This window comes from Amblyraja radiata, chromosome 12 (genome assembly GCF_010909765.2).
Source record: "Amblyraja radiata isolate CabotCenter1 chromosome 12, sAmbRad1.1.pri, whole genome shotgun sequence".
NCBI classification, from domain to species: Eukaryota; Metazoa; Chordata; class Chondrichthyes; order Rajiformes; family Rajidae; genus Amblyraja; species Amblyraja radiata.
Window position 1 is genome coordinate 32,078,984 of NC_045967.1, and position 27,131 is coordinate 32,106,114.

The 27,131-nt window shown below is 41.3% G+C and overlaps 1 protein-coding gene and 1 long non-coding RNA gene across 12 annotated transcripts in view; one reads left to right on the forward strand and one right to left on the reverse strand.

The window, feature by feature from the left end:
* dach2 (dachshund family transcription factor 2) overlaps positions 1-27,131 on the reverse strand; it is a 363,969-nt gene that overhangs the window by 124,588 nt on the left and 212,250 nt on the right. For 10 of the 11 annotated variants that reach the window (XM_033030400.1, XM_033030408.1, XM_033030406.1 and 7 more), the window contains exon 3: positions 26,563-26,694. The exons of the other annotated variant lie outside the window; for it this stretch is intronic. In XM_033030400.1, coding sequence (XP_032886291.1) covers positions 26,563-26,694 — 132 coding nt within the window. The remainder of the gene's footprint in view (positions 1-26,562; positions 26,695-27,131) is intronic. 11 annotated transcript variants of the gene reach the window in all.
* LOC116979021 lies at positions 9,157-26,659 on the forward strand. Its single transcript, XR_004413617.1, has 3 exons — positions 9,157-9,166; positions 10,953-10,956; positions 26,550-26,659. It is a non-coding gene; the product is annotated as an uncharacterized LOC116979021 (long non-coding RNA).

A 27,131-nucleotide genomic window follows, 5' to 3' on the forward strand; every position in this document is an offset into this window, starting at 1 on the left:
TTTGCTTCCTGTCTGTCAACCAATTTTATATCCATGTCAACACCATACCATGTGCTCTAATTTTAGTCACCAGCCTTTCATGCCTACTGGTTCATATACCCATATTTTAACTATTGCATCCATATACATTCGAAAAGCAGATGTTGTTTAAGCCACTTAGTTCTTCAGGAGGTGTGATTGAAGAAACTTCCACTTCACATTATTGCCCTGTAGGGTTAGCAAAAGTTTCAGAGATATGAAAGGTTAGATGAGGAACAGAATTCACTATTGCTAATTACACACACGAGAGGAAAGTATAATGATGGATGAAGATTAAGTCAATATTAAAATATTTTCAAATTAGACAATAACCAATATGCCCCTTATGTGGATATCAATAAAGCCTGTCTGACATAATGACCTCCATCAATGTGGCGGAAACTCTAATAAATACTTGTACTTTTTTAATTAATGAAATGTCATAGTTCATGATTGAACAAATTATGAATAAAATTATTTGGCATTGAGCTGTTCAAGAGGAAAAATAATCCAGCAACTACCATGTATTTTTTTTACACCTTAATTAGGGCAATACAAAGTAATAATTGAAGTGATATGGAGTACATTCATATATAGCACAGTCAGAACAATGCTACTGTAGCAAAAGTGAAAGATGTAATACTTTGCTTGTGATGGATCTTCTTTATTAATACTTGAATAAAGTTTGAAGTCCTTAGAGTGTGTTCTTTTAAAAAAAAACTAAATGAGAACTGGCTTTCATCTGTTCTGGCTTCTGTCGGGCAATCTAATCATTAACTTCCTGTTTTACTGTTGCCTTCATTTACCTTCTCTGATGAACAGTCTCCTGTTGAAGCCCCTCTACTTGACTCCATCCGTCTCTCTTTCTGTCTTCTATTCTATGTCCCCCCTCTCCCTTTCCCTCCCTCTGGCTGTTCCTACCTGTTATTCTCCACAACTTTTCTTTTCTTTTATTTAATACAGATTTCCCACTCTGTGTTCCTGTCATGGTCTGCAGAGTCACTTTTTAATTATTTTTCCGTTTCCACAGATACTTGGACGTAGACTTGGGGCATTTGATCATTTTAATTACATGCTTATGGGTTTTTTAGGAGTGTTCATGTTTTTTGAGAGGTTTTGAGGGTTCATCTTTTGGTCTCTTTGGGACCAGGAGGCTGGAATGTTGATCTAATGCTTTAGAAAAAGTGATCACTGGCATTTAAGGTAGGCTAAGCAAGGTTTGTCTGCTATCACCTCCCTGACTGGATGGTCATTTTATCTGTCGTGTGTGGGTAGGAGCCACAACCTCAATAAGTAGTGGCACACCCAAATGTTCTTGACAACTGGTGACAGCCCTATGAAACTGTGAGCTGGCCAATAGGGATTAGGGTGCCAGTGCTCAGAAAATGTTAGTAAGGGGATGGGCTGGAAGGAATATTTTTTTAATGGATTAAATTGCAGTGGAAGTATTGTAATTTTGAGCATTGGCCCCTTGAACTGCAAGTATAATTTTAAATATTTACTAGACCAAGTGCAGACCCGTTGGGTCTGTTCCCGGCTTCCCGCAATGCGCGGTTGCGAGGGGAGGGGGTGGCCTGAGGCGTCACACACACTAACCAACTTCTCACACACACACTAACCACCCCTCACACACACACACTGACCACCCCCATTGATATTATATTAAGAAGGGAGGGAGGAGAGGGGCAGGGCCCCCCAGCAGCCGTCAGCCTCAGAGTGAGCCTCAGCTCCATGGCCTCGCATCCTCGCCGCTTCAAACCTCTTCAAATCAGCGGGGGGGATCAGCCAATCAGTACCTTCCACCAGAGTGTACGGGGAGGGTGGAGTGGGCGGGCGGGCGTGATGCCGAGTGAGCCTGCGGGCCGGCAGTGATAACGGCGAAAAGCAGCATGGGCATCAGCCGATCTTTGGTTTCCGCCAGCGTGACAGAGCCGGGCCGGGGGGGAGAGGGGGGGAGCCGAGCCGGGCGGCAGCAGCCGTTATGGTCGCGCGGGGCACGCGATGAGAAGATGGCCAGCGTGAGGCAAAAAAATGAGTGAGTGGGGGGGGAAGGGGGTGGGAAGGATTTTATTAAAAATGTGTACAGAAAAATGACTAAATTCAAAGAGGAGTAGATGAGCGAATGTAAAAGTAAAATCGCTAGCGAAATGGTAAAAATCTCAGCCTTTATGCGTCTGGTTTTCACGGAGTAACGAATCAAAGGCAAAAATAATGACATACACCCATACACACACACACACACAGAGTTTTAAAAGCATATAGATTTAACAGAGAAACTGTGAGGATTAGTTTAACCGCTGCTGTGTAATTCATGAACATCCTGAAGTTAAGACTCCTCTTATTCTACCCTTGAGTGTCAATGACATTTGCATGTTCATTCAAGCTGATCCTGGTAACATTCTGTTCATAAAAAGCGCCATGCCAAATGCCAATGATCACTGCATCATGAAGCAATCACTGCATCAACTTGTTAAATTCTCAGAACTGTAATCAGCATGAATGAATTTCTTGCAGTTCCAGTTTATAAATTGCAGCAGCTAAAAATTGTAATTTGTATAAATAAATCAATAGTTATGCTATATGTGGGTACAACTGTTCTCTGACATGCATCTCCACTGTCAATTTTTGCTCTTTTTCTTAACATACGAGGCAATATCATATTGTGATGGCTTTCAGGTTACCTCATTCTTATTGATCTTGAGCATACATTTTGAAGTGCAGGATAGGAAGTTAAAGCTCACAGACTTGGGGTCCAAGGAGTCCGAAGGGACCAAAGAAGGATTAAACAGGGTTTTGGTTCCTCTGTGATTGAGATTATGGCACAAGTAGCTGAGGATTTCTTTTCAAATACATTTTTGAGAGCACATGGAAAGTAAAATAATTGCTTTGTTTAACTCTTCAAATTAATTGTACCTCGTTGTGATGCACCATTGCTTGTCTATGGAACTGATGAACTAAGATTCAAGATTCAAGATTCAATTTAATTGTCACATGTAGATATTAAGATACAATGAAATTTGAGTTACCAGACAGCCATACTAAGTAAAAAGCAAAAATACACACAGCACATAAAATAACGTTTAACATAAACATCCACCACAGTGGAATCAACATTCCTCACTGTGATGGAAGCTAATAAAGGTCAGTCATCTTCCTCCTTTGTTCACCTGTGGTTGGGGCCTTTGAACATGGCCCTTGCCGAAAGTCCGCTGTTCAAGCCCTCTCGTCGGGATCAGAACACTCCGCGGCATGGAGCTCCCGAGTCGGCCGCTTCTTGCGGGAAACCGCTGCTTCACGGTGTTAAAGTCCAAATGGCCCCGCGGTCGAAGCTCCAACACTGGCGATCCTCGGCAAAAGATCCCAGGCTCCGCGATGGTAAGTCCGTGCCGCATCCGCGGCTTGAAGCTCCGATGGAGATGCGATATGGAGAAAAATCGCATCTCTGTCGAGGTAAGTGACTGGAAAAAGTTTCCCCTGATCCCCCCATCCCACCACATAAAACCAAGAGACATTAAAACAAAGATTCAAGACATATTTAAAATAATAAAATCATAGGTGGAACAAGACAGACTGCTGACGTGGAGGCCAACTACAATATGTCTATGGAACTGATGCATTACATTGCTGAGAATTATATTCTGCTTTCTGTATTTTTCCCTTCACTATCTATTGTACTTGAGTTTGACTTAATTTTATTTATATAGGGTATGTCTCATCTGTTTGGATTGTATGCAAAACAAACCTCTACAATGCACCTCTGTACACGTGACAATAATAAACCTAAACCTGCTTCAATTTTATTAAGATCCTTATTTTAAAAACATTAGTAGGTGATACAGTCATGAATAAATGATCAACAATCAAAAGACACTAATTTCAACTAATCCCATTTGCCCCATAATGCATTTCAATGCATAGCTGTGGGTTTTGTAACTAAAGGCCAACTCTCTTTTTCTCTTGTATGCCACATCTCTTCCCTGAAAAACAAATCACCACCACAACAATCAGGTTCACTTTCAGTGAGAAATTTTTAATATTGAATTATGTCCCCAGGGGTGACATAAACAAATTTGTAACATTAACGTTTGAGGTCTATGTCCTTGATTCAAATCTAGTTGAATCTAATAGAATCCCTTATGCTGAACACAATGGGGAATTTCCATATTAAATAAACATGGACACTGCCATTCCAGAGGGAATAGATCTAAACTACCATGTCTTTTCTGAAGGGCCTGTCCCAATTACGCGATTTTATCGGTGACTTGCCGACACCCGTCATAGTTGCAGCAGGTTGCCGAAATGTTTCAAAATGTTGAAAAACCAGCGGCGACCAGAAAAAGGTACGACTTTGGGCGACTACTCACGACCATACAGGCGACACCCCGCTACATGTCGCCCAAAGAGTCGCACCTTTCGCGTAAGTGGGACAGGCCCTAAACACCATCACTCCAAGAAGGGCATAATAAAAAGGGGCTAATGCGACAAGATGCCTTATGTTGTGCAATGGAGTAATATTCTGCATTGGTAACTACTTGATACAAATAATGACACTATTGTAACAGTAATATCCCTTGCCTTGATGAGAGCAGAAACAATTTTGCAAGTACCTTCCTAAAGCTTACTACCGTGCGATTATAAGTGTGTCATGTGATTTAGGAGTCACAGCACGGAAATGTGCCCTTCGACACAACTTGTCTTTGCTGACCAAAATGCCCGAAGCACGCTAGTCATGTTTGCCCCATATCGCTGTGAACCTTTCCCATCCATGTACCTGTCCAAGTGTCTTTTAAATGCTGTTATAATACCTGCCTCAATTTCCTCCTGTGGCAGCTCGTTCCATACACCCTCTTAGTTAAAATGGTGCCCCTCAGGTTTATATTAAAAATTTATCCTCTCACCTTAAACTTATTCTCTGGTTCTTGATTCCCCTACGCTAGGTAAAAGATTCTGTGCATTCACCCTATCAATTCTCCGAATGATTGTTTCAAAGTTTCAAGGTCAGGTTATTGTCACATGTACCAATTAAGGTACAGTGAAAATTGAGTTACATACGATCTTAGCATGCTGTGCTCCATAATAAAATTTGAATCTGCCCAATCTCTCCCTATAACTCAAGCCCTCAAGTCCTGATAACATCCTTGTAAATCTTCTCTGTACTCTTTCCAACTTAATGGTATCCTTCCTATAGCAGGGTGACGAAAAGTGAATACAATACTTCAAATGCAACCTCACCAGGTTCTTGTACAAGTATAAAATAGCATCCAATCTTTTATATAATCCTTTTACTGATGAAGGTCAATGTACTAAAAACCTTCTTGACCTCCCAATCTACATGTGATGCCACTTACTATGTACCTGCACTTCTCAATTCCCTCTACTCTGCAACATTCCCCAGGGTCCCCACCATTCACTGTGAAGCCCCTGTCCTAATTTGACAGCCCAAAATGCAACATCTCACACTAATGTGAATTAAGTCCCATTAGCCATTCATCACTTGCCCAGCTGATCAAGAACCTGTTGTAATTTCGGATACCCATCTTCACGGTCTACAATACAACTTAATTTAGTGTCATCTAAAAACGTACTAATCATGCTTTGTACATCCTCCTCTAAATCATTGATTTAAACAACAAACAGCAATAGGCCCAGTACCATTCCTGTTGGCACTCCACTAGTGACAGGCCTCCAGCCCAAGAAACAAGCTTTCACCACCACCTCATGCTACCTTTCACGAGTTCAGTTCTGTATCCAAGCAACTAGCGCTCCCTGGATCCCATGCAATCTAACCTTCCAGAGCAGCCAACCATGTGGAATCTTATCAAAGGCCTTCCTGAAGTCCGTGTAGATAATATCTACAGCCTTGCTGCATCAACCTTCTTTGTTGCTTCTTCAAAATTCTCAATCAACTTTGTGAGACAATATCTTCCACATATAAAACCATGTTGCCTATCCCTAATCAACCTCTGTCCATCCAAATGCATACTGCATATATCTGATCCCTCAGAATCCTCCCCAGTAACTAGCCTCCCACAGAAGTTAGGCTCACTGGTCTATAATGCCCAGGCTTTTACATTAGCTTGTATTGTTGTGTAACATTGTTCTGTAAAGGGCCTGCATGCGGCAAGCGCGACCAAACCGGAAGCGGGGGGCGCGCGGAGGTCGAGTGATCCCCAGTTCATTGGCTATATTTAAGAGGGAGTTAGATGTGGCCCTTGTGGCTAAAGGGATCAGGGGGTATGGAGAGAAGGCAGGTACGGGATACTGAGTTGGATGATCAGCCATGATCATATTGAATGGCGGTGCAGGCTTGAAGGGCCGAATGGCCTACTCCTGCACCTATTTTCTATGTTTCTATGTTTCTATGTACAGGGCCGGTCCCACCAGCAAGCGCCTGCATGCGGCGAGCGTGACCAAACCAGAAACGGGGGCCGTGCGGAGGTCGAGTGAGTGACGTGAAGTTCGAGCGAAGTCCGCGGGAAGTTCACGCGTGACGTACGGCGTCAAGATGCTGCGTACGGCGTTGAGACGCTGCGCACGCCCATCGAGGCGGTGCGTACGGTGTTGAGGCGGTGCGTATGGCATCGAGGCGGCTGCGGGCCGGCAGGCCATTGCTGCGCGGAATTTTTGAACACGGTCAGTTTTTCGGAGTCCCACGCGATGTCGGGACCAGCTCTGCACAACTCCATATGGCTCTGGCGATCAAAGTGGGACTGGCCCCGCGAGGCCGTATGGCTCAAGCGACCACGTTAGGTCGCGCTTGCCGCATGGAGTCGCATGCTCGTGGGACAGGCCCTTAACATTCCAACTAGTTTGGTAGTGGGCCTACCAGGATAAGGTCTTGTAGCCAAAGAGGCAACTGAACCAGAAATTTATTGAAATTTAACTGAATGAAGGCAGAGTCACTGAAACTGGGACAAACGGAGGGAGACTTTCAACTACTGTCACACTCATTCTCAGAGGCTGATGAATCAGAAGAAGTTAATGATAGAGAAGGGAAAGCATGAAGAATGGATCTCTGAACAGATTGACCACTTGCATCCAAAGAATTCAAAGGATACTGGGAGAAAAGAGACTGTGGGAGGATGTCCACAAGATGTCTCCAATTTGTTTGCTGCAAGAGGACAGTACCCTCCAAGAATGAGGTGAGCAACAGAATGCTTGAGCGGCATGGTGACGCAGTGTTAGAGTTGCTGTCCGTACGGAGCTTGTACGTTTCCCCCGTGACTGCATGAGTTTTCTCTGGGATCTCCAGTTTCCTCCCACACTCCAAAGATGTACAGGTTTGTATGTTGACACAAAATGCTGGAGTAACTCAGCGGGACAGGCAGCATTTGTGGATAGAAGGAATGGGTGATGTTTTGGGTCAAGATCCTTCTTCAGACCCATTGATCCAGAAACGTCACCCATTCCTTCTATCCACAAATGCTGCCTGTCCAGCTGAGTTACTCCAGCATTTTGTATCTATCTTCAGTTTAAACCAGCATCTTCAGTTCCTTCCTTCAACAGGTTTGTAGGTTAATTGGCTTGATATAATTGTAAATTGTCCTAAGTGTAAGATAGTGTTAGTGTGCGTGGATCGCTGGACGGTTGAACTCAGTGGGCCGAAGGGCCAAAGGACATGTTTCCACATTTTATCTCTAAACTAAACTAAACATGTTTTGCTGCTTTACTACAGTTGCGGCGTGCAAATGGGAAAAGCCTTTAGAAATTCCCAGCCTCTCCACCCACCCCAGAAGACCGATTGTATGTATCTAATGAGGCAATGCTCAGGACTCCTTAGGACATAGTACAACCTATAGTATTGAACATGGTACAAAATTGATTACAAATAATTTAAATTTTACACTTAAATCCTCACAAAGCACATAATCTGAAAGTTCCTCTGAGAGCTATTGATAAAAAAACTTTGTTCCTGCTGCTACTTTAGGGACCTGGTCAACAGGAACCACTATTCAGGGGGGAAATGTCTGTCGAGAAACAATCGCCTACCAGAGTTTATGTAAAACGAAAAAAGCAATTAAATTGAAAATGCATCGCAAAAATGAAATTCCTTCAAATTCCCCAATAAAGTGGCTTGTTCACTACAATAATTACTGGGCCCACTTTGATCATACACTCACGAAAACGACCTTGGGACAAAAAGATTCATTTCCCCTTTGATATAGCATGTTTATGGATATTTTCTGCATGTCTGATCAAAGAGCCAGGTCGAAATGCATTTCCTTGTGTTAATCAATTTGAAATTTATGAGAGGTAAAATATGCTTAAGATACAGTGGCCACTGTAGTCCTATATAAAGTTTCATGATCAAATAAAGGGAATAAATGCACGGATGGTTACGCTGTTGCTTTTCACAAAAGTAAATTGTGTAGACAATCAGTTATACTTGTTCTAAAATAGGGTTACCACTTGTACCCTCTGGCGAAGCAAAATAATGAAAAGAGTCTTAAATATTTAGAAGAAGTAGCCTGTTAAAACCCAATATAATTCTGAGGCTTTCTCAATGTGACGCTGGGAATTTCAGCAAACCAAAGTTTAAACCCATTTATTTATGGCACTAAAATTCCAGGCTGCCGTGACTAATGAACATTTATGTTAGATGGATAAAAAAGCATGTTATTATTAAACACTTACAATACGGTCCCAACACCAGCATAATTTCTTCCTTTTGCCTCAGCTTCCCAGCTCACTCATCAAGTGCATTTCACAGCACTCTTTGCATTACTGGTTCTGTTCTCGCTCTCGCCTCGGTCTTTCACATATATAATAATATTCTGGTCATTTTGCCTGAATGATGCCTGGATTAGGGAGAATTCGACAGACTTGGATAGTTTTCTCTGCAACATTGGAGGATGCAGGGAGACTGGATAGAGGTATATAAAGTCAAGAGTGGCATAGATAGGGTCGACAGTCAGAATATTTTTCCCTAGATGGAAAGAACAAATAATCAAGGGCATAGCTTTAAGGTGAAAGGAGCAAAGTTTAAAGGAGATGTGCGTGGACATTGTTTTCACACAGAGGATGGTGAGTGTCCGTAATGTGCTGCCAGGGTTGGTGGTTGAGGCAGATATGATTGTGGCATTTAAGAAGCTTTTGAATATGCATATGGATATCCAGGGAATGGAGGGTTATGGATTAGGTGCATCATGTTCGGCACAGTCATAGTAGGCTGAAGGGCCTGTTCTTGTGCTATGTAAGACTGTATTCTATATTCAAACCCATTCTCAACAAGAACAGGAAAAAAGGGGATCTCGTCTTTGCACAGAGCACATTGGCCAGAACAGTGACTCTACCGATGCCATTTAAGACCTTACCCATAGGCTCCACTCTCCATCCAACTGGGCCACAGTCAATGGACAACTGTCCCTGCCATACCTGTGGACAGTGTAATATTTGACTTCATTGCATAAGCATTGCATTCCCAGAGGGGACCTCACATCTTGGCTGTGGTCACTTTTGAAAGGACTTAAAGGTGGTTATCATGTTTTACTCGGTGGTGAGTACATTTCAATCAGTAGCACGGAGTTAAACAGCTGTGCATGTTATAATTTAGCAACAGAAATTTGCTTTTCATTAATAACAGCTCTACTTCAAATTTTACTTTTTAATGAGCCCTATTTAAAAGATGATTAGTTATAAGTGATGGCCAATGGTGCCAAAATCTAACACTTCTCTTAATTTATCCTGGAGACGAATAAAAATATTTCCGAATGTGATGGAATAGAATTACACTCCACTCATAAATTATGAGGTTTCCAATGCAAAGGGACATCTCTCCCATGACTATTCATCGTTGTAAAATATTACAGTACGACAACGACAGTTAGACCTTCACTGCACACAAGACTGTCAAAATCCCATTTAAAAAATAGTTTATAGACTGAAACTTGAGGGAAGATATTTTCTTTTGGGGAGAAATGTGTTAAACCTTTCTGATAGATGGATTCAACTTGTCTGGGTAACTAACAGCTAAGTGGATTGTTTTGTAAATCACTGTTGATGCTTCGAGAGAGATATCTGAATACTAGCTTGATGTTGAAAACAATATGCAGACTTGATCCCAGTACAGATTGTCAAATTCCTGGACCTAATAGTGGGAGTTAAGCCATTCTTGGTCTGATATGGGCGTTGAAAATGTAACTTTCGATTCAAAATAGAAGATGCCTCTGCTTCAGGCTAGATATGACCATAGTGCAATGCAATAGGACATGTCAATGGATATATTTAAGGCAGAAATAGATTTTTTGATTAGTATGGGTGTCAGGGGTTATGGGGAAAAGGCAGAATAATAGGGTTTGGAGAGAGAGATTGGTCAGCCATGATTGAATGGCGGAGTAGACTTGATGGGCTAATTCTACTCCTATCACTTATGATCTTATGATGCATACACAACATATATAGATATACAATGCAATGTATATGGCACTTCACAATTTTTCTTTAACTGCTTGTGGGCATCTTTGGTATGGCTGCCATTCAGCCACTAGTCTGTGTCCTGAAAGCACTGCAATAGTGCTGACTTTGACTCGGCCACAATGACAAAACTCTGCACCTGATGTATCTACAAATCAAGGTGGTGTGTAGATTGGAAAATGAATAAAGGCTGTGGATTTGGAAGATGGAAGGGCTTTGGATTGGCAGGGTGCAAGGCCAGGAGCTGAGTCACTCTCCATCGAATAAACATTGTAGGAACTACTCTAGTATTTTTCCAACAGTTCCTGTTAGTTTCCAGTCAATGGTAACCATCCGCAACATTCATCAATGAGGGATTGGGTGATGGTAATACCGTTGAATATCTAAGCATGTGTTCGGACTCTCCCTTCTCAGAGATTGTAATTACATGAAATAAAATAAAACCTCAAATATGGTTTTAGTTAGGAAGATGCCTTCTGACTTTGTCTTCCATTCTATTGATATTAATCGGTATTGGAGAGCATGGTAAATGCAGCCATGTATTCCTTACTGTTCCTGGAAGTTTTATCCAGTAGTGGGAAAGGAACAACCATGAAGGAGTTCAAACATAATTCTCCTTGTGTGTCATGACCTCAAAATCCCATCCTAAATGAAGTCGTTCAAGACTTGTTTCTGAGCTGCCACATGGTTTAGGACAAGGCTGCACAAACATTAAGATAAATTAGGCCAATCCTGCAGCTCTGTTAATGCTGCAAATGTGATTTCCCCCCCCCCCCCCCCCCCCCCCCCCCCCCCCCCACTCTCTCCCTGTGGAACCGTGTTGTGTGAGCATGTGATCATGGAATTATCTTAATTATTTCAATATTTCTCCGAGAGTTAAAAGATAGCCGTCGTTACACGGTGGTCGAGACAAAATATTTTTTAAAAGGCCATGTGATATTCTGCAATAAATGGCTTGGCAACAAAGGATAAAAAAATTAAAAATGTACTCCATCACACAGGATTTTAATACTAAGATTTTATGGGGCAAATTCAAAATCCTTTTGAGCATTTTAATAAGGGGCACTAACACAATATGTGCTGACTTGGCTTGAAACTAATAAGCAGTATTTGCTTCATATTGGTGATGGGAAATCAAATCTTTCTGATTAATTCACTTTACATTTATTTAAACTCAGCACTGAAACTTTGTATGTTTATTACTATTGCAGTCCTTAAGTTTGTTGCCATGACAGTAAAATAAGATTATCTAAATCTGACTCCTGTTTACAGGGCCCATTTTAGCACCATTCATTTTATTATAAGAGCATCATCTGGTGTAAGCTATGAACAATTCCCACATCTAATTACAACCAGGATTTCAGGGTCATTAAACAAAATACATTTGCATCAGCAAGAGTGAAAATGGAGACTAAAATCACAGAGCTTCAGCCATAAACCTGCACACCGTTTTCTTTTCTTTCTATCTCAACAATTCCTCCTTGACCTCCTTTTTGATCTTGTGCAACCTTAGGTTTTTTGGGTTATAAAGCACTGTAATGACAGAATATTAAAACTGGAACAGTTTTTGTTAAATGTGGAACAGCAGAAATTTGACCTGGTATAAGATGACCCTTTTTATAAATGAGTCCTTGTTACATTATTTTAGTAGATACTTCCCATGTTATAATAAAATACAAATCGAATACGATTAATTTAAACACTACGTAGTGGTGATTTGGCTCCTTTTTATGTTGCCACTTTACTGCATTCTGAGTGCCATCATCTTCTAATTTGATTCTTTGACTTTGAAATTATGCAATGCAAAGATCAACATACAAATATTTAATGTGATGGTAAGCCAATATATCAAACACCTGTGTGCTATTTTTTTGCAGCAGACAACAGATAAACCCTCCACTGTACACATATAAATACTTTCACCTTCAAGAGGAGTTCAGTTTAAAAAATATTAATCTTTCTGGAGGGGATGAAGTTCATTGCAGGAGAAATTCATGCATGAACATAAAGGACTATTTTTAGGCTACTATTAGTGGCCAAATATAGATTAAACAAAATTAAGATATTTGTTATCAGTACTCTTCAAGAAGAAAACTGTATAATTAAATATATGTAAAATATTATATTACACTATTACAACATTACAATGCTCCTTTCCCAATGACCTGAGCTGATAAAGCTATTCTGCCATGGACCAATTTAAAGATTCAAATATATGAAAGATATTTGGAACCATGATAATATCTATAAGGAAATCTTTTTTTTCTCTTGTTGTGACCAGTATCAATTTGGATATTAGTGAGAAAATATAATCTTGTGTAGGCAGTTGGATAAAACTAACACAAGAATCAAAACATTAATTTTGTGTGGTTAAAATAAGGAAAACATAAGCTATTTCTGAAACTAATAAGTGATTCATTTCAGGTGCATATCTTAAAAGATTCTGCTATGAATTGCAACCCAGGCATTATCACTGGCCCTAATCTGTATCCACCTTTCCTTGCTGGCTCTGCAATCATAGTTCCTGGTTGTTGAATAATACATGTGAGTCTCTTTTAAAATGTCAACCTTTAGTCCCAATCTCACTGCAAAAGCTGTAGTGATTTTGATTTTCCTTGACAAGATTCCATTACAATTGAGTGCCAGCAAGTATACCTGTAGATCAGGAGCTACTGTGTAATTTTCACCTTCATCTTGTCTATCTGCCTTTCCAGAGCTGTATACTCAATTTCCTGAGGATGAAGATTATGTTGTGTACTTTTAACTTTACCAGGAGATTGAGCTGTCGGAAGACATGCAGCTCTTCTGTTATGGGTGGGATCTGGGGACATGAGGCAGTTTATTCTGCAAGTTTGAGTAGCAGTGAAGCACTGGAGATTTACTTTCATTAAAGATATGAATTGTAGCCATGTTCACATGCAGAATTACCAAGCAAAGCCAGTGAAGACGAGGAAACCAATTGAATTGAACTGGAGGGACCCATATAAGCTGCTAAAGCAGTTAGACATAAATTCTAAATAGAGTAAAAAAAAGTAAAATAGAGGTAACAGAGATAAACTGTGACTTGAGGATGACTTGCTACCACGCAGTTTCAGAAAGGTTTGGAGGCGACTGATGAGACCAATGTGGAACGGAACACTTGGCCACAGATGGGGCAGCAATTGGCTGATGGGGTGAGTGGCTGGGTAGTTAATGCACTTGTCATTTGCACTAGGCTTTTGTGTGGTCCTGGTGAAGGGGCTCAAAATCACCTTAAGTGGTAATTTACAGAGGCCAATTAACCTACAAACTCATGTTTTTGGGATGTGGGAAACAACCGGAGCACCTGGAGGAAACCCACGCAGTCACAGGGAGAATTGGCTGTGTTTGTATTGGGCGGCAAAGTGGCACAGCGGTAGAGTTGCTGCCTTACAGCACCAGATACCCGGGTTCCATCCTGACGACACATGCTGTCTGTATGGAGTTTCTACGTCCTCACTGTGACTGCATGGGTTTTCTCCAGGTGCTCCGGTTTTCTCCCACACTCCAAAGATGTACAGGTTTGGAGAGTAATTGTCTTCTCTATATTGTAAATTATCCCTAGTGTGTAGGATAGTGCTAGAGAATGGGTTAATCACTGGTCAGCATGGACTCAGTGAGCCGTCGGGCCTATTTCCATGTTGTATCTCTAAAGTCTAAAGTCTAAAGAGAATATGAATCTCCACATAGATAACACCCGAGGTCAGGAATGAACCTGGATCTCTGGTGAAAGCACCAGAGGCAGCACATAAACCAGCCGCACAGCTATGGCGACCTGTCATCAAATGTATTTAGGGAACCTTCATTCCCAAGGTATGAGAATTGGTTTGCGGTATCCATTATTGTGGAGCCATGAAACATTCTTGTCAGAGAGCAGTATTGCACAGCAAGAACAGGTTGGCAGAGGACCTTAGTTCTGCATTGATGAGTGCAAGGCCCCCGTATCACATATGCTTCAGTGAACAAGTAAATAATGACCCAGACCTTGGCCTCTGTGTGCACAAATGTAAATATCATTTACACACTGCAGCTCAACGACTGAGCTTGTGGTGTCCTTGGTTACAAAGAATAACTCATTTCCTTTTGGATATTTATGGGAAGCAAGATGCATGGGTGAGAACGTTTGCTAAAAGTGTCTGAGCAAGGAAGCAGCAGTGCTGCTGTGATTCCATTCCTAAATGGCCTTCCATGATCTTGCGACATTTTAAAGATCTTTATAATAACAAGAACACTTTCACATGCAAGTTCCCTCCAAGCTACATACCATCGCAACGTGGACATGTATTGCTGTTTAATAATGATATTGTGAATGCAACCTGTGCATTGAGTTACTTACTCAACAAAACCAGTGGTGCCTTCATCTGCAGTTTGAGGAGATCACCACACTCCCAAGGATAATAATGCTTGAGTAATAAATACCGGCCTACCAATATCCACAAAAATATATATTTTTAAATAAATAGTATTCAAAATCACATTATTGTCACAATATAGGAAATATATTCTAGTTTTAATATTTAAAAATGGTCATGTATAAGGTACAAGTGGATTCTTCTGTGAATATGGAAGAATTTGCAAAGGGCAAAAATCAAACTTTGGTATATGGCTTTTGAAGATGATGTGAAAGTAAGTAGCGTGAGCTCTGCTTTAAAAAAATAGTTTAATGCTGTGACTTTGGTAGGAATTCCTTATTTACAAGCCTTCCTAAACAGAAAGCTCAAATAATAATCCCAGTAGAGTATTGTTATATTGTAATCAGGATTCAATGGATCGTGTTCAAATTAACGTCATTCTCCTTTACAATTGTTAATCATTAGTTATTTTAGGAGTAACAATAAATCTAGTAGCCAAATTATCTGCACTAAGTAAATTAACAATTGGATTTGAGAAATTACAGATTTTCAAATTTTTGTGAGCTAATCGTTGTTCTTGAGTTTCAAGTTATTAGCAAAACAGGAAGCCAATTTTATAATGTAATTTCTTCATATGAAGGGAGCCTATTTAGAAACTGAAATATTGACCTCGACTTTTCAAACCACAGCGATACAAAGATGCAATTGGTAAAGGTGCTGCCTCATTGCTCCAGCAACCCACAGGTGGGGGTTCAATCCTGGCTTCTGCTGCTGTCTGTGTGGAGTTTGCACATTCTCCTTAAGACTGCATGGGTTTCCTCTGGGTGCTCTGGTTTCCTCCCACATTCCAAAGATGTCCAGGTCAGTAGATTAAAGGGCCTGTCCCACGAGCATGCGACTGCATGCGGCGAGCGCGACCAAACCGGAAGCGGGGACCGCGCGGAGGTCGAGTGATCCCGTACGAGTTAACGTGAAGTTCGAGCGAAGTCCACGAGAAGTTCGCGCTAGGCGTATGCCGTCAAGTCGCTGCGTACGGTGTCGAGACGGTGCATACGGCGTCGAGACGGTGCGTACGCCTGTCGAGGCGGTGCGTACGGCCCCAATGCGGGTGCGGGTGCGGGCCGGCAGGCCGTTGCCACGCGGAATTTTTGAACAGTGTCAGTTTTTCGGAGCCCCGAGCGATGTCGGGACCAGCACCGCACAACTCCATACGGCTCCGGCGATCAAAGTGGGACCGGCCCCGCGAGGCCGTACGGCTCAAGTGACCACGTTAGTCGCATGCTCGTGGGACAGGCCCTTAATTAGCCATAGGTTCACCTTATTCCGACCTACAGGCAGAAACTAAAATCTGCTAAGCCTGTGGTCAGAACAATGAAAAGATGGACAAAAGAGGGCATTGAAAACCTACATGTGTTCAGGGAAGCAACCACAAGCCTCGATGAGTATACAGACACTGTGACATCGTACGTCAGCTTTTGTGAGGACAGTTGCATTCCCACTAGAACCCGGATCTGGTTCAACAAAGACAAGCCCTGGTTTACAGCAGAACTCAGAGAGCTCTGCCAGTCTCAAGATGAGGCCCACAGGAACGGGGATGCAGACCTCGACAGGCAGGCCAAGTACAAGCTGAGAAGAGGAATCAGAGCTGCCAAGGTACTCTGAGAAGTTGTGGAGCAAGTTCACAGCTAGTGACTCTTCTTCAGTTTGGAAGGGTTTGCAAGAAATCACCAACTACAAGAGGAAAGCCACCCGCTCCTTGGACAATCGTCAGCTGACCAACGACCTGAACGAGTTCTACTGCAGGTTCGATAAACAGAAACTTAACCCTGGTACCACCCACACCTCCCCAACCAACACTTCACACCTACTCACAGCCTGACTGCAGTCTGTAAAGACTGGACCCTTCCCCACCCACTACTCCCCAACCACCACTTCACGCCGACTTAAAGCCTGACTCCAGTCTGCAAAGATTGGACCATCGCCCACTACCCACCCCCTCCTTGCTGCCCAACATCAGTCTGGCCACTTCTCCATCACTAATAGCAGAAATTGAATAGGTGGAGAGGCTGTTCAGAAGACAGAAGCCGGAAATCTCCAGGACCAGACAATGTTTCCCCCTCTAAACTCCAGCTCTGTGCCGAACAACTGGCACCGGCTACACAGACATTTTCAACCAGTCCCTGCAAACAGGTACTGTCCCTGCCTGTTTCAAAGTCTCCATTATTGCCCCTGTATCCAAAAAGACAAGGATTACTGGTCTTACTGACTACAGGCCTGCCGCACTGACCTCTACAGTCATTAAGATCCTTGAAAGACTTATGCTGGCTATGCTGAAAAATATCACAAACCCCCTGGACCTCTGCAGTTTGCATACCAGGACAATAGATCGGTGGATGACGCAGTCAACCTCGGCCTCCACTTCATCCTCCAGCACCTAGACCGCCAGGGGACCTATGCAAGGATTTTGTTTGTTGATTTTAGCTCTGCATTCAACACCATTGTGCCAGACCTACTACACTCCAAACCTTCCGAGTTGACTGTGCCTGAGTTCCTCTGTCAGTGGATCACCAACTTCCTGACAGACAGGAAGTAGCATGTGAGGCTGGAAAAGCACATCTCGGACCTGCTGACCTTCAGCATAGTAGCACCGCAAGGCTGTGTACTCTCTCCTCTCCTTTACTCTCTCTACACCAACGACTGCACCTCCACTGACTCCTCTGTCAAGCTTCTCAAATTTGCAGATGACCCAACCCTGATTGGATTGATCCAGGATGGGGAGGAATCTGCCTACATACAGGAAGTGACACAGCTGGCGTCCTGGTACCATCGCAACAACCTGGAGCTCAATGCTCTTAAGACAGTGGAATTGATTGTAGACTTTAGGAGAGCTCCCACTCCCCTCCCCCCACACACCATCAACAACACCACAGTCACATCTGTGGAGTCTTTTAAGTTCCTGGGAACCATCATCTCCAAGGACCTTAAGTGGGGGGTTACCATCGACTCCACAGTCAAAAAGGCACAACAGAGGATGTACTTCCTACGGCAGTTGAGAAAACACAATCTGCCACAGGCAACGATGGGCCGATTCTATACTGCCATTGTAGAGTCTGTCCTCACCTTCTCCATCATGGTCTGGTTTGGCTCAGCCACCAAGCACAACATCCGTAGGCTGCAGCGAATCTTCTGATCAGCTGAGAAGGTTGGTGACAGCAACCTTCCCCCATTGATGAACTGTACACTGCAAGGGCAGGAAGCGAGCGGGCAAGATCATCTCTGACCCCTCTCATCCTGGCCTCAAACTCTTTGAATCACTTCCCTCTGGAAGGCGACTGGACAATCAAAGCTGCCACAGCCAGACATAAAAACAGTTTTTTTTCACGAGGAGTAGCTCTACTCAATAACCAAAAGTCTGTAGCCTCATTTTGCTCTGGTATTTTATTTCATTCACATGTTTAAACTGTAATGTTTTATTATTAATGTTTAATGTTTTATGTGTCATTCTTAATTGTTTACTATGTTGTGTTGTTACTTGCGAATGGAGCACCAAGGTAAATTCCTTGTATGTGTACACACTTGGCCAATAAACTTGTTCATTCATTCATTCATAAACTGCCTTTGGTGTTGAAGGATAGTGGAATTTGAGGTGAATTCATGGGCATGGTTGTAAAATAAAAGATAGGGAAATTTAGTTGTGTATTGAAATTGCATGGCCAGCCATGTCATTAGGAAATATGGATCTCAGAACTAAGATGTTTGAAAATTAAGATTAAAGAAAAAGAGATATTGGAGATATTGATGATTTGCAAAGTATTTGAATTTCCAAAAAACAATGAATCGGGTTTTTAAATTAAATTCTGGATCATGGGTTATTTTTTTAAATGCACTGAGGATTGGCCAATTGACAAAAAGAGTCAGAATAGTTGGGTAACATTTATGTAGAACAGTTACAAACAGATCCGGTACTGCAAGGATTGCTGTTTTGGACTAAATGTTTGCAATATACAGTATAAATTACTTAAATGGTGGGACTAAGTATAATCTATTCAAGCTTTTGTACCTCTCCAAATCTAGGAGGGAAAGCAAGCTGAAAGAAGAATGTAATGAAAGTACAATGAGATTTATGTCTGTTGTGTGAATGAATAAAAAGTGCAATATATTGCTGAGAAATATTAAGTTTGCTACCATGTGGGGGAAAAAAATGGAAAAGCAGATTTAAGTAAAAGTCAGGGAAACTGGGCAACCTGGAATACAGAAGGACGGATGCTCATAAATCACTGCAAGTTATTATAGGTAGAGGGAGCAATTATATTAGTAGGTTTGTATGTAAGCTACTAAAATAGGATTGCAGTATAAAAGTGAAGAAGTCTTGAGAAGTTATCTTGGGTGAGACCACACAGAGGATTGTGATCTCCATACCCAAGAATTAACTTGCCTTTCAGAGAGTGCTAAAAAGGCTTGCTGCAAATCTCCAAAGTGAGTGGATTACAACAAGAGGACTAGGCTGCAATGCAAAATTTAAGAGCGATGCTCTCAATGAAACTTATTCCCCGAGAAAGAAGTGACCTCCACTTCCTTTAGGCAAGAGTTATATTATTTGGAAATGAGCATGTCCTCAAAAGACAAGAGGTTTAAAGATCTGATTAATATTTGATTTGCCTGTTGAAAGGATGGAAAATGTGCCCTGGTAGAATCCAACATTGGTAGTCTCTTTTAAGATTCTCTCTCTTCTTCATCACAGTCCGCAATCCATAATATGAGAAAAACTTCCAGATTTTACTAGGAAAAAAAAATGATTACCCTCTAAGTGTGATAATGTGAATGCATTTCTAGTAATTCATAAAGTCACTATCCAGAACTGACGAGATTTGTGTGTGCTTTATTCGATCAATCAGAGCACTGACTGTATTCCGCCCTGTATAATGTGACTGCATTCTCAGTAAATTAACCCGGTTGTGGATTTACCATCTAACTTACTATCTGACTGACACGCAGCTCATTTTTTGTCAATGGTCGTGCCCTTTAGGTGCCAGGGAGTTTATATTAATTGGGTGCTATTACACTGCATTAAATAGTTACTACTACCCAGGTACCAGAAATTCAAACCATACGTGTTAGCATCATACTGATGCATTAAATGATTGTCGTCATACTGTTCACCTACTTATTCAACTTTAATCTACTCTTTAAAGAAAATACAGTTGACTATTCTTATTACAAGTTTAAAGCTTCACAAGGTTATCTGTTTTATCTCAATAAAATTATATCAGTGAATGTAAAATCATCCATGCTGCACCCTGGATATAATTTAGGATAGCTAATGCAATTTGTTTCCAACCATTTCCTATAAAGAAGCTGCTAGGTGAAAATGAGATATGAAAACTTACATAAATATCTTCCTCTGCTTATGTGGCAAATATCAGAATCAATCAAGCAACTGCTCTGTGCAAACTTGCACGAATCTTAATCATTTATGGATTACGAAACACAGGCAGTTGTAAATTGCAAAGCGATTTACTAAAACAATAAAGCATGGTATTTCGAATTTGGAGCACAGCAGAATGGAACAGTGTGTTGGTCATAAAGGAATGGTGATGCACAGTCATGTAGAAACCATTAAATAAAAATTAAGACCACTAACAGATGAAGTAAAACATCACTCCAGTCTGAATCCTATTCACTATTCAATTGTTTTGATGAGTTGTATTGCATCGCAAAGGACTACAATCCAGAATTGATTATGTCATTTGCTAAACTTTCGTACCTAGGATATTTATTTATATGAATTTGACAATTTTCTGAAATTGCCTTTCATTAATCTTGTTTTACTTGAAATCAAAAAGCTAAAACCAGGAGGAATGTTTGTTTTGTCAATTATAATGTTGATTTGGAGATCTTGTAGATTTGTGGATGAAAAGCTAATGATAATCCACATTAACTGGAAGCAATTTCATTGTTTCAATGTTACTAAACTGTTATGTTATTTAAATAATTAAGTCTCAATAAATGTGAATACCAGTCAAACTTGACATTGTAAACGTGTTATTCTAATGTAACTAAATCAATCATTTGTGTGGGTCACAATATATTGGAAATTCTTGTTCAGAAAATGGCCTAGGAAGTTTCACCGGTGCATATTTATGCAGAAATAAAACATTCTTGGTCCAAAGATAGACAAAAAATGCTGGAGTAACTCAGTGGGTCGGGCAGCATGTCTGGAGAAAAGGAATAGGTGTGACATTTTGGGGCAGAACCCTTCTTCAGATTCAACCCAAAACATCACCTGTTCCTTTTCTCCAGAGATGCTGCCTGACTCGCTGAGTTACTCCAACATTTTGTGTCTATCTTCAGTATCTGCAGTTCCTTCTTACACATTTTTGTTCCAGCAGTTTGCCTGAGTAAGATGGGTGATAATGTGGGGGAAATCAAGTGGTATTGTCAGTAATCATTTGAGCCTTCCTATTAAAGGCCCTGTCCCACTGTACAAGTTAATTCAAGAGTTCTCCCGAGTTTCCCCTGATTCGAACTCGGAGTATTACGGTAATAGTTGTTCGTAGGGGCTCTCGTGGACATTTTTCACAGTGCTGAAAAAACTTCACGAGTTACCGCGTTTCCGAGTACCTGCCGTTAGCATTACGAGCCGCTACGGGACATCCTCAAGCTCCGACGTAGCCGCTACGTACATTCTACGTACTTACCACAAGTTTGATTTTTTTTTAACTCGGGAGAGCTCTTGAATTACCTCATACAGTGGGACAGGCCCTTAACTTGCTCACAAACCTGCATATCATTTTTTCCTTTTGCACACCTACACAACTGAAAAAGGAGCATAGTGTGTATACAAGTAGAAAAATGTAACACAAGATGCTGGTGGAGAGAGAAGCAGAGTTAAGATTTCTGGTCAAAGACTCTCATTGGAATGCAGTAATCTTGCAGAAAAGACAAATCTCAAGTTGCATAGAGTGTGGAGGAGAGTACATGCCAAAAGGCAGGCTCTGGAATGGGGCGGAGGGCATATACGTTAAATGCTTCAAGTGAGGCTGGGGAATAACAAAAGTCTTGAATCTCCAAATTCCAGGTCAATTGGTTTATTTTTTTCTCTCGTTTGGGAATTTCAGATTTTATTTCTCTCTTCCAACTTGCACATCCCCAAATGCACCTTCTGCAATTCTCTAGCGTTTGCCTCATTCAGCAACACTGCCATCTCTCATGATCTCCATCTTGGCACAAATCATTTTCCCTCTGCCTCTTCCCAACCCCTTTCCCTCCAACTTAAAAACTGCTTAATTTCCAACTTTTCCAAGTTCTGATGGAAGGTCACTGACTAAGAATGCTAACTCTCCTCTCTCAAAATAAGATGGTGCTCAATTTTCAGCATTTTATTTCAGACTTCCCAGACCTGCAGTACTTTATTTTGTGCATTACAATTATACATGTTTGTTTGTGAACACATTACTTTGGCTTTAAACATTTCCCTGTTGAATATTACAGAACATGGCAATATTATGTTTTAAGCACAATGCCTTTACAGAATTGTGTATTGATATGAATCTGTCTTCATTTTTCAAACATTGGAATAGAACCATGAATAGGACATCGGAGAAAGATAGATTTTGTATCTGTCTCTTGCATCTGAACAATGTAGAACCACAAAGCACCAGCGGAAGGCAGATCTTTTATTTCTCCCTGCCAACTTGCAACCCCAGACAATGGTTCAGACACTAAAATCAATAGCCATTATTCTGAATGTGCATTTCACATAACTGCACAGTAGTTTACATAAATATATCATTTTAACAACATAAATCCAGACAGAGTTACTTCCGTAAAAATAATCATCGTGAACCACTTAAGAATTGATAAATGCCACAAACTGTGTGTAATATTACACCTCTGTTCTAGTCATTAATAAATTGGCACAAGAACAGGATTACTATTCTCCCTGGCAGTGAGATAAGTTCTTAAAATGTTAAACTAATGTTTGCAACTAAATGATGACCGAAAATATCGCCTTTATCCAATCTAAATTTATTCAGTGCCCTTTATTCAGTATCCTTGTTCTGGTTCGACTATCTATTGTTTTCTCCCAATCTCAAGTCCAATCTTATCGTCCTAAAACATCCATTTCCTATCTCTTGCCTGAAAGGTTTCTGTTCATTCCCAGAAATTCTTTCCCATTACTATTTCCTATTCTATTCCTATTTCTAAAGTCCTGATTGCATGGTCTTTTTTTTGTTGCTTACTTTTCTCTTGAACCTCAGATTTTCTCAACAACCTGTTTGTTTCCACCCGAAAGCTCCTTGGTCTGTACAATGGAGTCTTGAGCTATGTGTCAATGATATAATTCTGTGGCTTTTTTTTCCAGTAAACAGCTGCCTTCCAAGATTCCTTGAGACCCACTATCAATATTGCTATTTTAAACATTCCAAAGTGGCATATGCTTGTTTGTAAGTACTGTTTGTAGTATTGTCTTTCGAGTTGCAGAGCCACTTACTGATCATTTGATTTGTTAGTACTTTATGTAGAGGTTTGAGCCCAGTTCGTGGAAACTACCATAGGTATACCTCAAAGGATTCTGAACAGGCAACTATGATTTTAAGCATTACATTTTTACCATCCTTAATAACCTCTTATAAATAATATGCACACTACAAAAAAAAATTTGACCTAGAAAGAATACAATCTATTAACCGAGTTAACATAATCCTGATCATTGTCATCTTATACTCTCGGTGTGAAAACACTACAGCAATAAGTGTTGTAACCAACACTGGGCATATTGGATATGGTGTAATATTCTGCAACCAAATGCTCATATCTAAATATTTATAACAATCGACTCCATAAATATCAAAGAATTCCCTGGAGTGAGTAAATTAGATTCTTCCCTCACTTCTCAGCTCCAATTATTTTTAGTCACAGTCTGGTAAAAGGCCCTTTGGCTTGACTCATCCATGTCAACTGAGGTCTACAACGCTAATCTCATTGTTCTACATTTTCCCCATATCCCTCTGTTCCTTTCCAGCTCTTTTGCTTCATCAGCCTTTCAAGAAAGGCAGAAGGGAAAGCACAAGGGTGAAGAGGAACTAGAAGAAGAGGTGTCAGTGGGTGAAGCCCTTCTTGCAAAGAAGATTGATGCTTGGACAGTATGGACCAGTTTGGACAGGTTATCATACTGTCCAAGCATCAATCTTCTTTGCAAGAAGGGCTTCACCCACGGACACCTCTTCTTCTGCTTCCTCTTCACCCTTGTGCTTACCCTTCTGCCTTTCATGAAAGGCTGATGAAGCAAAAGGGCTGCTGCTGACAGCAGTAGATGTACTTTTAGTAACATCCACCTAACTAGTTCCTTCTCTGCCCTCATAGTTCTGAATGATTTTTTTTTTAAACCTGGGAGGCTTTTGCAAACTCTGCAACTATGATTGAGCACGCCCAGGAGTGACAGAGGTTATGTTAATATTAACCTTTTTTTCACCCAGTTTTAATCCACCAGGGGGGTCTTACCTTCCACTACCTGCAACCTCCGGCAACCACCTTCAACTAGCATCGCAACCGGCTTCGACTAAAAAATTACCGATTTTTAAAAAGGCAACCTATTTTTAGTCGAGGCCGGTTTTGAATTTTTTGAAATAATGGCCGGAACATAGAAGAAGCGGAAACCACTTTCGACCATTAGGGAGACTGACAAAAATCTCCGGGAACCTCACAGAAACCTTGGGTGGGGCGCAAAGTCTCCAGAGGTTTCCGTTCAGGTTTCCTAAGTGGGACAGGGGCATTAGGCAACTACTTTTGCTATCTACAACTCCAACAATTTTCATGTTATAGAAACATAGAAACATAGAAAATAGGTGCAGGAGTAGGCCATTCGGCCCTTCGAGCGTGCACCGCCATTTAATATGATCATGGCTGATCATCCAACTCAGTATCCCGTACCTGCCTTCTCTCCATACCCTCTGGTCTCTTTAGCCACAAGGGCCACATCTAACTCCCTCTTAAATATAGCCAATGAACTGGCCTCAACTACCCTCTGTGGCAGAGAGTTCCAGAGATTCACCACTCTCTGTGTGAAAAAAGTTTTTCTCATCTCGGTTTTAAAGGATTTCCCCCTTATCCTTAAGCTGTGACCCCTTGTCCTGGACTTCCCCAACATCGGGAACAATCTTCCTGCATCTAGCCTGTCCAACCCCTTAAGAATTTTGTAAGTTTCTATAAGATCCCCTCTCAATCTCCTAAATTCTAGAGAGTATAAAGCAAGTCTATCCAGTCTTTCTTCATAAGACAGTCCTGACATCCCAGGAATCAGTCTGGTGAACCTTCTCTGCACTCCCTCTATGGCAATAATGTCCTTCCTCAGATTTGGAGACCAAAACTGTACGCAATACTCCAGGTGTGGTCTCACCAAGACCCTGTACAACTGCAGTAGAACCTCCCTGCTCCTATACTCAAATCCTTTTGCTATGAAAGCTAACATACCATTCGCTTTCTTCACTGCCTGCTGCACCTGCATGCCTACTTTCAATGACTGGTGTACCATGACACCCAGGTCTCGCTGCATCTCCCCTTTTCCTAATCGGCCACCATTTAGATAATAGTCTGCTTTCCTGTTTTTGCCACCAAAATGGATAACCTCACATTTATCCACATTATACTGCATCTGCCAAACATTTGCCCACTCACCCAGCCTATCCAAGTCACCTTGCAGTCTCCTAGCATCCTCCTCATAGCTAACACTGCCCCCCAGCTTAGTGTCATCCGCAAACTTGGAGATATTGCCTCAATTCCCTCATCCAGATCATTGATATATATTGTAAATAGCTGGGGTCCCAGCACTGAGCCTTGCGGTACCCCACTAGTCATTGCCCGCCATTGTGAAAAGGACCCGTTTACTCCTACTCTTTGCTTCCTGTTTGCCAGCCAGTTCTCTATCCACATCAATACTGAACCCCCAATGCCGTGTGCTTTAAGTTTGTATACTAATCTCTTATGTGGGACCTTGTCGAAAGCCTTCTGGAAGTCCAGATACACCACATCCACTGGTTCTCCCCTATCCACGCTACTAGTTACATCCTCGAAAAATTCTATGATTCGTCAGACATGATTTACCTTTCGTAAATCCATGCTGACTTTGTCCAATGATTTCACCACTTTCCAAATGTGCTGCTATCCCATCTTTAATAACTGACTCTAGCAGTTTCCCCACTACTGATGTTAGACTAACTGGTCTGTAATTCCCCGTTTTCTCTCTCCCTCCCTTCTTAAAAAGTGGGGTTACGTTTGCTACCCGCCAATCCTCAGGAACTACTCCAGAATCTAAAGAGTTAACAACAAACTTGCTTATTATCAGACAAAGGTATTCTCATTCAAGTCGTTTATGTACATGAAAAACAAAAGTTCCCAACACCGAGCCCTGTTGACCACGAGTTAAAGACTTCAAATCAGAAACACAAATCAGAAAAACAATAGTTACAGTTCATGAGTGCCACAAACGAGTTGAATCTATTATCCACACCATTAGCATTGAACATTATGAATTCACCATTACCACAGATTCTGGGCCATTGACTTTGAGAGTACATTTTGGAAAACTTCTGTGATAGCTTCTGTTAAGTGAAGAGGCACTAGTATAATTGTGTAAAACATAGAACAGTACAGCACAGGAACAGGTCCTTCGGCCCACAATGTTCATGCCGAACATCATGACAACCCATTCAAAAATGGATTGTATCTCTGTGTAACTTGTACTTACAGACTGGTAACTCACCTGAGCTGGAATTCAGTTCTTCATTCTCGGATTCGGCACCATTTTGACTACCATTACCATGAAGATTATTCATTGTTGCAAGTTTCAGTTTTTGTAACTTCATCGCTTCAGCCATGGCTGCTGCAGTTAAACCTAGCGAGCAAGTAGTTAAAATAACGTTATTGCTTAAAAGGGAGTATTCCAGTTGCAGAATGAAAAGCTACTCAATACAGTGTCTTTGCAAAGCACGTTTGAAAAAGGCGTATCAACAAGAGATGATAACTGAACAGCTATCTGAAACCTACCACACTAAAGTAAATGTTATAACAGCTAATTGACGTTGATAGGTGGGAATTTTCATGTACATAATCGAGGTATGAAATTAAACTCTTTGCATTTTCTGCAGCTTCATCCTACAGTATTGGACTCAAAATAGAATGTCCATTACAAAAGCATTTCTTTGGCACATTCATTCATTCTTTCACCTAAGGCATGATTTATCATGATCTTCATCATCAGACATGGCAGTAATATTAGTTACGTGAACAGACTGTGTCCGCCTGATTGGTATCCTAAAAAATCCTATTGAT